General features: G+C 52.6%; 1 protein-coding gene across 2 annotated transcripts in view; it reads left to right on the top strand.

Annotated features, from left to right (window-relative positions):
- The first annotated feature begins 268 nt into the window (after positions 1–268).
- LOC123069987 (uncharacterized) overlaps positions 269–11,735 on the top strand; it is a 13,606-nt gene continuing 2,139 nt past the window's right edge. For both annotated transcript variants that reach the window (XM_044492987.1, XM_044492986.1), the window contains exons 1-4: positions 269–503; positions 982–1,097; positions 1,253–1,335; positions 1,711–1,832. In XM_044492987.1, the coding sequence (XP_044348922.1) occupies positions 461–503; positions 982–1,097; positions 1,253–1,335; positions 1,711–1,832 (364 nt within the window). In that variant the 5' untranslated portion in view covers positions 269–460. The remainder of the gene's footprint in view (positions 504–981; positions 1,098–1,252; positions 1,336–1,710; positions 1,833–11,735) is intronic.

Below are 11,735 nucleotides of genomic sequence, written 5' to 3'. Positions count from 1 at the left end.
CCATTTTTTTTTTTGAGCAAATATCTACCGAAATGATGGATTTTTTTAGGTGGCTAATGTCATTTTTGAGCAAACATCTCACTGAACGATGATATTTTTAAGAATTTGTAATTTTTAATGGCAAAACTAAATATTACACAACCAGTGGTACAAATAGTAAAAAACCTTTTTTTTGTCTTTTTTAAGGGTCCTTTTTTAGTCGAGAATCGGGCGAGCGGCTGTAAGGAAGAAAATCGCGAGCAAGAAATCCCAATCCAACGGCCTCCAGCCCTTCACGCTGTCATTGGGTCCTAGTGCGTTCTTTTTCTGGACACCTTAAATTCCACGCCCTCCTTCTGGCCTCCTCCACTTGCCCGGCGAATCTAACCTTCATCCTACTCCTGACACCGCCGGCGGGTCGACTAGCCTCGGGTTCCTCCCACCCCAAACCCCACGAGGTTGCCGCCGCCATCTGTCGTCCATGTCGCAGCCGCTCAATTCCTCCCGGGATGCTTCCAATCCCCGTAAGCCCCTTTTCTTGATTTCACCTTCCGTACCTTCTCTTGGGCGACAACTACCATACTTCAAATTTGATCTCAAGAATCTGCATAGCCATCTTAGACTAGTACTTCCTCCGTTCCTAAATATAAGTCTTTCTAGAGATTTCATTATAAACCATATACGGATGTATATAGATGCGTTTTAAGTGTACATTCATTCATTTTGCTCCGTATATAGTCCGCCTAGTGGAATCTCTACAAAGACTTATATTTAGGAACGGAGGGAGTAGATGGTTTCTTGTGCTACTATGAATTTGCTCAGATGGCCGCATAAACTTAAGGATTTTGGAGTTATTTGCAAATCCGAATAGTATTAGTAGTCTCAGTCAAAGGATGGCTTCATCTGAGTTGAAGTTACTCCTATATTCTTGTCACAGAAGAGAAGATACGTGCAGCTAATTTTGAGTCCAAACTGTTGACACCGTGTGGTTTTATGAAACAGCTGCTACACACAGGGTATTGATAACGAACAAGCATGGAGAGAAACTTGTGGGGCTGCTGCATCCCACGGGTTTGAAGAGGATTGTAGTCTTGTGCCATGGCTTTACGGCCTCCAAGGTACATAACTATTTCGTGACCACAAGAAATCCGCCTTGTCCACTTCAAGATCAGGGCCGCTAAGTTTCATTTTGCTTATGTGAGATGCAGCGAATTGAACCGTCGGAGTAGTAGTTTCTACTACCCTTCTACTGATGTTTAACACTTATCTTCAGAGTTCTGGCGTTATTGTTGATCTGGCAGATGCAATAATAAAACAAGGGATTAGTGTTTTTCGCTTTGACTTCAGTGGAAACGGGTAAGTTACTCATAGAATCCTGGATATGCTGTTGCTTGTACGTTCACTAAAGTTGTTATGCTAAATGCTAGTCTAGCCTTTTCTGAAGGTAGTCTTTATAACTGAATGAGCTCAGGTTCATGTATGACGTATAATATCATTTTGATCCTCTGATTTTATTTTATCTGTTAGACCTGCAACTTTTTCATGGACAAAAAATATGGGTAAACTAATCTGGCAGATATTCTTTTCCATTTAAATTTTACGAACTGCATTTTTGTTGTTTTAATATATATCTGTTGGTACACAATTTTTTCAATAAACTTTATTTGAAATAGGCATATGCATGGTTCCTAACCTCATTCATGTTGTGCCTTCGATCATATTGCTTTTCAGAGAGAGCGAAGGCGTTTTCCAGTATGGCAACTACAGGAAAGAGGCTGAAGACTTGCATTCTGTTGTCTCATATCTGTATCAGGAGAAGTATGATGTAGCAGCTGTTGTTGGTCACAGCAAAGGTTGGTGATATACGTCGTTTGGTTTGTATAGTTGTGTTTATTATTGCAATTATTAAGTTGTTTCATTGAATTTTATCATTAGCACGTGGAAGAGCTTGTTTTGTTTTTCAACAACTTGCACATACACTCTTCAAATGTAAAAATGGCGGAGTCTCTTGCCTGCATATGTAGTCCATTAGTCATAACATTAAAATCTAGTTGTGACATCTCTGTAAGATTGGTTTCTGCTGGAACTATGTGTATAATTAATTGGATGTCCTTGTCTGTTTTACTTATAAAACACATTCCATTTGCACATCCTGAACTTCTGCACAGTGAGACACGCAGAACGTATTTCATCCAGTAATTGCTTTCTGGGATCACACTTTTTTTTGAATGGTCAATGTGGGGAGTGGATCCTCACCTAAATATATTCAAATAATTTTGCCTAGAAGCCTCACGGCTCCATACAGGATAGGTTCAAGTGAACCAGAGTACACGGGGGAACAAGGGGAGAAGAGACAACAACAACAACAAAGCCTTTAGTCCCAAACAAGTTGGGGTAGGCTAGAGGTGAAACCCATAAAATCTCACGACCAACTCATGGCTCTGGCACATGGATAGCAAGCTTCCACGCACCCCTGTCCATAGCTAGTTCTTTGGTGATAGTCCAACCCTTCAAGTCTCGCTTAACGGACTCCTCCCATGTCAAATTCGGTCTACCCCGACCTCTCTTGACATTCTCCGCACGCTTTAGCCGTCCGCTATGCACTAGAGCTTCCGGAGGCCTGCGCTGAATATGCCCAAACCATCTCAGACGATGTTGGACAAGCTTCTCTTCAATTGGTGCTACCACAACTCTATCTCATATATCATCATTCCGGACTCTATCCTTCCTCGTGTGGCTACACATCCATCTCAACATACGCATCTCCGCCACACCTAACTGTTGAACATGTCACCTTTTAGTCGGCCAACACTCAGCGCCATACAACATCGCGGGTCGAACAACCGTCCTGTAGAACTTGCCTTTTAGCTTTTGTGGCACTCTCTTGTCACAGAGAATGCCAGAAGCTTGGTGCCACTTCATCCATCCGGCTTTGATATGAGGGTTCACGTCTTCATCAATACCCCCATCCTCCTGCAACATTGACCATAAATATCGAAAGGTGCCCTTCTGAGGTACCACCTTCCCATCAAGGCTAACCTCCTCCTCCTCCTCACACCTAGTAGTAATGTAACCGCACACTATGTACTCGGTTTTAGTTCTACTAACCCTAAACCCTTTCGATTCCAAGGTTTGTCTCCATAACTCTAACTTCCTATTTACCCCCCTCCGACTATCGTTAACTAGCACCACATCATCCGCGAAGAGCACACACCATGGGATATCTCCTTGTATATCCCTTGTGACCTCGTCCATCACCAAGGCAAAAAGATAAGGGCTCAAAGCTAACCCCTGATGCAGTCCTATCTTAATCGGGAAGTCATCAGTGTCGACATCACTTGTTCGAACACTTGTCACAAAATTATCGTACATGTCCTTGATGAGGGTAATGTACTTTGCTGGGACTTTGTGTTTCTCCAAGGCCCACCACATGACATTCCGTGGTATCTTATCAAGGCCTTCTCCAAGTCAATGAACACCATATGCAAGTCCTTCTTTTGCTCCCTATATCTCTCCATAAGTTGTCGTACCAAGAAAATGGCTTCCATGGTTGACCTCCTAGGCATGAAACCAAATTGATTTTTGGTCACACTTGTCATTCTTTGTAAGCGGTGCTCAATGACTTTCATTGTATGGCTCATCAGCTTAATTCCACGGTAATTAGTACAACTCTGAACACCCCCCTTGTTCTTGAAGATTGGTACTAATATACTCCGTCTCCATTCTTCTGGCATCTTGTTTACCCGGAAAATGAGGTTGAAAAGCTTGGTTAGCCATACTATCGCTATGTCCCCGAGGCCTTTCCACACCTCAATGGGGATACAATCAGGGCCAATCGCCTTGCCTCCTTTCATCCTTTTAAAGCCTCCTTGACCTCAGACTCCTGGATTCGCCGCACAAAACGCATGTTGGTCTCATCAAAGGAGTCGTCCAGTTCAATGGTAGAACTCTCATTCTCCCCATTGAACAACTTGTCGAAGTACTCCCGCCATCTATGCTTAATCTCCTCGTCCTTCACCAAGAGTTGGTCTGCTCCATCCTTGATGCATTTGACTTGGCCAATATCACTCGTCTTCCTCTCTCGGATCTTGGCCATCTTATAGATGGCCCTTTCGCCTTCCTTCGTACCTAACCGTTGGTAGAGGTCCTCATATGCCCGACCCCTTGCTTCACTCATAGCTCGCTTTGCGGCCTTCTTCGCCATCTTGTACTTCTCTATGTTGTCTGCACTCCTATCCATGTATAGGCGTCTGAAGCAATCTTTCTTCTCTTTAATCGCCTTCTGGACATCATCATTCCACCACCAGGTATCCTTATCTTCGCTTCTCCTTCCCCTTGACACTCCAAACTCCTCCGAAGCCACCTTACGAATGCAAGTCGCCATCTTCATCCACACATTGTCCGCATCCCCTTCTTCCTCCCAAGGGCCCTCCTTAATGACCCTCTCCTTGAACGCCTGAGCTACCTCCCCCTTGAGCTTCCACCACTTCGTTCTAGCGACTTTGGCACACTTATCCCGCTGGACACGAATCCGAAAGCGGAAGTCAGCAACCACCAGCTTATGCTGAGGTACAACACTCTCTCCAGGTATCACCTTACAGTCTAGGCACGCACGCCTATCTTCTCTTCTCGAGAGGATGAAATCAATTTGGCTAGAGTGTTGTCCGCTACTAAAAGTCACCAGATGTGATTCTCTCTTTCTAAAGAGGGTGTTAGCTACAATCATGTTGTAGGCTAGAGCAAAGCTTAAGGCATCTTCTCCTTCTTGATTCTTGATGCCATAGCCAAAGCCCCCATGCGCCCCTTCAAAACCTGTGTTAGATATACCCACCTGGCCATTGAGGTCTCCTCCAATGAAGAGCTTCTCGCCAATCGGGACACTCCTAACCTGTCTTTCAGGCCTTCCCAGAACTCCCTCTTGGTGTTCTCATTGTGGCCTACTTGCGGGGCATACGCGCTGATAACATTGAGAACTAAGTCCCCAACTACCAGCTTGACCATGATAATCCGGTCCCCACGTCTCTTGACGTCTGTCACTCCATACTTGAGGCTCTTGATGATCAAGATGCCTACGCCATTTCTATCTGCAGCCGTCCCCGTGTACCACAGCTTGAAGCCAGTATCCTCCACCTCCTTCGCCTTCTGTCCCCTCCATTTGGTTTCTTGGACACAAAGGATATCAACACCTCTCCTCATCGTTGCATCAACTAGCTCCGGAAGCTTCCCTGTCAAAGACCCTACATTCCAGCTACCTAAGTGAATCCTCCTAGGCTCGGCTAGCTTCCTTACCCTTCGCACCCGTCGAGTCAAATGCGAAGACCCTTGCTCATTTCCCACTACATCCGAGCGCTGATGTAGCACGCCACTAAGGATGCGACGACCCGATCCTCACTCACTTGCTACCGTATCCGGATCAAGATACAGCGCGCCACCAGGGGTGACGGCCCGACCCTTGCCCATTTGCCACCACACTCGGGTTCCAATGTGGCGCGTCGCTGAGGGTTACGCCCCAACGAAAATCTTTTGGGTTTCATCTTCATAAGAGTGGCTGAGTTTTTACGTTGGCTCGCCAAGCCTATCACAACCCTCCTCCTTTACCCGGGCTTGGGACCGGCTATGTTGACTTGTTGAGACAACATAGGCGGAGGGGAGAAGAGACACAACCGAAAAAACACACCCGCGCCTACAGCCGAACCCCAGAAACCGCCAAAGAAGAGCACATAGGGAGAAACTGGCCGCTCAACAACACCAAGCACTGTCGTTATCAGGCCCCAAGAAGCTCAAACCACTAACGACCTGAAGCCGGACGCACTACCACCACCAACCGCCATCACAAATCTCATCGGCACAACCAGCATAGAGGGGCACCTTAACTTCCATCTTCATCTGACCAAGCAAGGCGAAGAGCCTTGAACGTTGGCTGTCTGGTTGCCATGCAACAACAACCCCAAAAGGGGAGAGGCGTCGTATGGGAACGAGGCATCCTAAGAAAAGAACATGTTCTTTGTGGTTTCTGCCCAGATTTCCAGCACTCCCTTGACAGTAGCAGCAACAAAGGAGTCGTCTACATTTAGCTTAGTCCAACCCTGATCAGGTTTCTCAGATATCTATCACTAGGAATACCATGAATTCCCTAAACAGTTAATCACAATACTTTTGCTGGCAGTATTTTATTCGCTCACTGCTGCATGCCAAACGTAGTATAGATCCTCAGGCCGTGGAAAACTAGGGGTATGGCTCCGAGAAGCAACTAAGCAAGGGTAGGCCGGCAATGTTTCTGGGGATGAGAGGGAGAGAAGGTTGGCCACTGGATTAGTTTTTGCTCTCTCATTTCTTGGATAATTCATATGGAGTACATGCCTACACAATATTATATCCTTTTAATAGGGAAGGCTGACTTGACCCCTAAGAATAGGATCCCTAATTGCCTAACACACCACATTGTTATCTTCCTACCCTAACTAAATATATCATTTATATCATTTTCCTTATCTCCAACGGAGTTAGGGGCCAGATCATAATCCCTGAGGGCACGTACAATGGCGTTGCCTTAGCATGCCACATAGGATGATTGCTGAGTTGTAAGAGAGAAATGAAAACAAGATGCTCGAATTGTGATAGCGAAGAGATGATTTCTGGGTATGAAAGATATGGCATTTTTCTCCATTGTAGGGGATGTCTTATCTTAGTCACATGTTTTCTAGTTTATTTTAATCACCATAATGGTAAGAGCATGTAAACATTAGTTGTTACAGATAACACTAAGAGATAATCCATCTTATGGTGTGTTTCTGTTTTCATCATATATGACATTGAGGCTTAAAAAAGGCTGCCTTATCTACAATTGTAGATGTCCTGACACTCACAGATCACACCCCTTCATTACCTGAGTGTTACTGGTAGGGCTAGGGTTCCTACCGGCTCTACTCCGTAGGTTATACGGGCAGAACAGCGAGGGTTGGGGGCGAGGGCGGCGGCTCCGGCGTGTTGGCGCCGTCGCGAGGGAGAAGAAGGGCGGCGGCGGCTAGGGCAAGGTGCGGCTAGGGTTTCCGGCTCCTCTGGAGCCGGGCAATATGATAGAACTATCTGTATTGCTTGATCTCAAACGATGTCTTACAACTAGTATTTATAACTTTAGCCTAAGATAACTTGCCTAAAATAACTTGCCTAAGATAACTTGTGGGTCAAGCCCCTAATACTAATGCCCGGTGGGCCTCTTCCTTGTATAGACCAAACCGGTCATAACATCTCTCCCCGCCTGCGCAAACAGCTCGTCCTCGAGCTGAAAGTCTGGATAGTGTTGGCGGAATTCTTCACGCTGCTCCCAAGTAGCCTCCTCCTCCGGAAGGCCTTCCCACTGAACGAGGATGAACCAAACGCCACGACGGAGTTGCGCCTGCAATACCTTTGCCGGCTCTGGAAGAATGCGACCATTGGCGATGGGAGGAAGCGCCGGTGGCTCGCCACGAAAAGGCTTGAGCAGCCCCACATGGAAAACGTCGTGGATGCGAGCGCGGGCTGGAAGCTGAAGACGATAGGCCACCTTCCCAATGCGCTCCAAGATAGGGAAGGGCACGGCGTAGCGAGGGCCGAGCTTGCGCTTCGCGCGCAGGTCGAGGGACTGCGTAGAGCGATGGAGAAGACGCAGCCACACCCAATCACCCACCGCGAACTCCGCCTCGCGATGATGATCGTCGTAGTAGTGCTTGGCCAGCTGCTGAGCCTGAAGGAGACGCTGACGAACCTCAGCAGGCATCTCGTCACGAGTGCGGATGAGGTCACCCGCAACCTCCGTCCGAGCTGTCTCCGGATCCACCGGAAGTATAGGCGGGGGTGGTCGACCATAGACCACCTCAAATGGCGTAGCGCGCTGGGCGGAGTGATAAGAGGTGTTGTAGCAGTACTCCGCCCAAGAGAGCCAGTCCACCCAAGTGCGAGGCCGATCATCTGTCACACAACGCAAATACATGGCAATGACCTTGTTAACCACCTCGGACTGACCGTCCGTCTAAGGATGGAACGCCGTACTCAGGCGGAGCTGGACACCCGCCATCCTGAAGAGGTCGCGCCAGACATGGCCCGTGAACACGGGGTCTCGATCACTGACGATCGAAGCAGGGAACCCGTGTAGACGGACGATGCCGTCGAAGAAGGCCCGGGCCACGGACGCTGCCGTGTATGGATGGTCGAGCGCTATGAAGTGGGCGTACTTGGAGAAGCGGTCGACCACCGTGAGGATGACCGACTTGCCGCCCACCTTGGGAAGGCCCTCAATGAAGTCCATGGATATGTCCGCCCAGACCTGAGATGGCACCTCCAAGGGCTGGAGTAACCAGGCCGGCCTGAGAGTCTCTGTCTTGTTGCGCTGGCATGTCTGACAAGACCGCACCCAGTCGCGGACCAGGGCGCGATCGCCAGGGATGTAGAAGTCGGCGCGAAAACGATGGAGGGTTTTCTGCATACCCTCATGACCCGCCGAGTGGGCGAGCTGTAACACCTGGTGACGGAGATCATCCTGCGCCGGAACAAAGACCCGGCGCCCATGGATGAGCAGTCCGTCAGAAAAGCGCCAAGGCTCCTCCAGGTCGCCGGCCATGAGCTGCTGCTGAAGACGGACGGCGTCGTCGGCCGTCGCAGTGGCGCGGCGAATGTCGGCGAAGAGGCCGAACGTTGGCCCGGAGCGGATGCACAGGGCCGCCCCCGCGGACTTGTCAGCGGAGGAAGCGAGGTCGGAGTCGCGACGGGACAGCGCGTCGGCCACGGTGTTAAGGCGGCCCGGCCGATACTCGACGGAGAAGTCGAAGCCGAAGAGCTTGCTGATCCACTGGTGCTACGGCACGGTCGACAGCCGTTGGTCCAGCAAAAACTTCAGGCTGTAGTGGTCGATGCGAATCTGGAAGGACCGTCCCCACAAGTACGGCCGCCAATGACGAACGACCTATACAAGGACAATGAGCTCCCGCTCATATGCTGCTAGCTTAAGATGACGCGGAGCGAAAGGCCGGCTGAAGAAGGCGAGGGGCCCATCGCCCTGATGAAGCACGGCGCCGAACCCTGCGCCTGAGGCGTCACAGTCCACCACGAACGGGCGGTCGAAGTCGGGCATCTGGAGGACGGGGCCCGTCGTGAGGGCCCCCTTGAGGGCCTCGAACGCCGTTGTCGCCTCGTCGTCCCAGGCGAAAGCGTCGCGGCGAAGCAACCGCGTGAGGGGCACCGCAATAAGCCCGAACTCCCGGATAAATTTCCGGTAGTAGCCGGCGAGGCCGAGGAACCCGCGGAGAGCCCGCGGCGAGTGAGACGTCGGCCATGCGGAGACGGCTGCCACCTTGTCGGCGTCCATAGCCACCCCGTCGGCCGAGATGACGTGGCCCAAGTAGGCCACCAAAGGCGTCCCGAACGAGCACTTCGAGCGCTTAAGGTGGAGGTGGTGCGCTCGAAGCTCGTTGAAGACGATGGCGACGTGCTGGAGGTGCTTGGCCCAAGACGCACTGTAGATTAGAATATCATCAAAGAAAACGAACACAAACCGGCGTAAGTAGGGCCTAAGGACGTCGTTCATCAAAGCCTGGAAGGTCGCCGGGGCATTGGTGAGGCCAAAGGGCATCACCAAGAACTCGAAGTGGTCGTGATGAGTCCGAAACGCCGTCTTGGAGATGTCATCCGGGTGCATGCGCACCTGGTGGTACCCCGACCGGAGGTCAAGTTTGGTGAAGAAGCGCGCCCCGTGGAGCTCATCGAGGAGCTCATCGACCACTGGAATAGGGAACTTGTCCTTAAGGGTGACAGCATTAAGGGCACGGTAGTCGATGCAGAAACGCCATGTGCCGTCTGACTTGCGGACGAGAAGCACCGGCGCGGTAAATGGCGAAGTGGAGAGCCGGATGATGCCTGCCGCGAGGATGAGCGCACACTGCCGCTCCAACTCATCCTTCTGCAACTGTGGGTAGCGGTAAGGCCGTACCGCCACCGGCGCGGAGCCTGGCAGAAGATGTATACGGTGATCGTACGTGCGGGCGGGCGGCAGCCCCTGTGGCTCGGTGAAGATGTCCGCGTGCTGCTGGAGGAGGCTCTCCAATAGTGGGTGCTCGGCCGTGGCGGTGGTCGCGGCCAGCTGGAGTGGAGTGGTTGGGGCGGCACCTCCAATGTCGTCCCACTGAATGTGGCGGCCCAACCGCCAGAAGGTCATCGTCAGCGCGTCGAAATCCCATAGAATAGGACCAAGAGTGCGTAGGAAGTCGACGCCGAGGATGAAGTCGAAGCAGCCCAAGTCGATGCCGGCGCAGGTGATGGTGAAGTGCTCATCGCCGATAGTGATGGGCACGTCGCGGGCGAGCCCGTGGCAGCGGAGACGGTCGCCATTAGCGACTGTGGCTCGCAACTGCTCACCGCCGGTTGGCTGTAATGCAAGGCGCCGCATGGTGGTCTCCTGCAGAAAGTTATGCGTGGACCCTGTATCCACTAGGGCCACCAGGCGCTCGCCCTGGATCATGACCGGTAAGAGCATCGTCCGTTCATCACGGATGCCGGCCAGCGCGTGTAGGGACACCACGAGGGCGGTGGCCGGGGCGGGCGCGGGTGCCGCTGCGGGCTCCGCAAGGGCTGGAGCGCCGAGGCCATCCTCTAGTGTCTCCTCCTCAGGCTCGTCTGTCGTCTCCAGGTAGAAGAGGCGGGGACAGACATGGCCCGGTGCATAGGGCGCATCACAGTTGAAACACAAGCCCAAGCGCCGGCGTTCCAGCTGTTCCACCTGAGTGAGGCGCCTGAATGGCCGCATCGGTGCCGGGGTGGGTACCGGGGCGGCTGTGGACGACGCCGGTGCTGCCGGAGATGGCCGGGGAAGCTGTAGGCCCCCACGTGGCGCGGATGGACGCGTTAAGGCCTGGGCGCGCTGCTCGAATGCCCGGGCATAGTACATGGCCGTCTGAAGGTCTTGGGGCCCCTTCATCTCGACATCCACGCGGATGTGGTCGGGAAGGCCGCCGATGAAAAGCTCCGCCCGCTGTAAGGCCGTCACACCGGGCGCGTGGCACGCCAGGGCCTGGAAGCGGTCGGCGAAGTCCTGCACCGTGGAGGTGAACGGCAAGCGGCCCAACTCGGCCAAGCGGCTCCCGCGGACCGGTGGCCCGAAACGAAGAAGGCACAGCTCTCGGAAACGATCCCACGGGGGCATGCCGCCCTCGTCCTGCTCGAGGGCGTAGTACCATGTCTAGGCGGCCCCGCGGAGATGGTAGGAAGCCAGCCAAGTACGCTCCGATGCGGGTGTGCGCTGTCCGCGGAAGAACTGGTCACACTGGTTGAGCCAGTTAAGAGGGTCGTCGGAGCCGTCGTATGTGGCGAAGTCGATCTTGGCGAACCGGGGCGGCTGCTGGTGTGGCGCGCCCTGGCCCACTGCCTCGGCGGTGCGTAGGGCGGATGATGGTGTGCGGTCCATGGTGGAAGGCCCGGCATAGTTCCCGGTGACGCCCGATGCCTCGGGCTGCAACGGGAAACCGGACGGCGGACGGGCCCCCGGGTAGGCCGATGGCGGCCCGTGAAGCCAGTCGGGGAGTGGTGATGGCGATGACGGAAAGCGGACCTCCTGGATCGGAAGCCCGCTCGGCGACGACCGGCCCAAGTTAGGGCTGGGATGGGGCGGTGGAGGACCCTGCTCCGTGGCTGCTGGAAGTGACGGCGCGGCGGGAGACGGCGCGGATGGCGCGGTCCAGGTGGGCCACTGCGGCCCTGTGGTGGCGGTGAGTGGCGCGGTTGCCGTCGCG

This window comes from Triticum aestivum, chromosome 3B, assembly GCF_018294505.1.
Source record: "Triticum aestivum cultivar Chinese Spring chromosome 3B, IWGSC CS RefSeq v2.1, whole genome shotgun sequence".
Taxonomy (NCBI): Eukaryota; Viridiplantae; Streptophyta; class Magnoliopsida; order Poales; family Poaceae; genus Triticum; species Triticum aestivum.
Note: the sequence above shows the minus strand (reverse complement) of the source record. Positions and strands in the feature narration are given on the sequence as shown.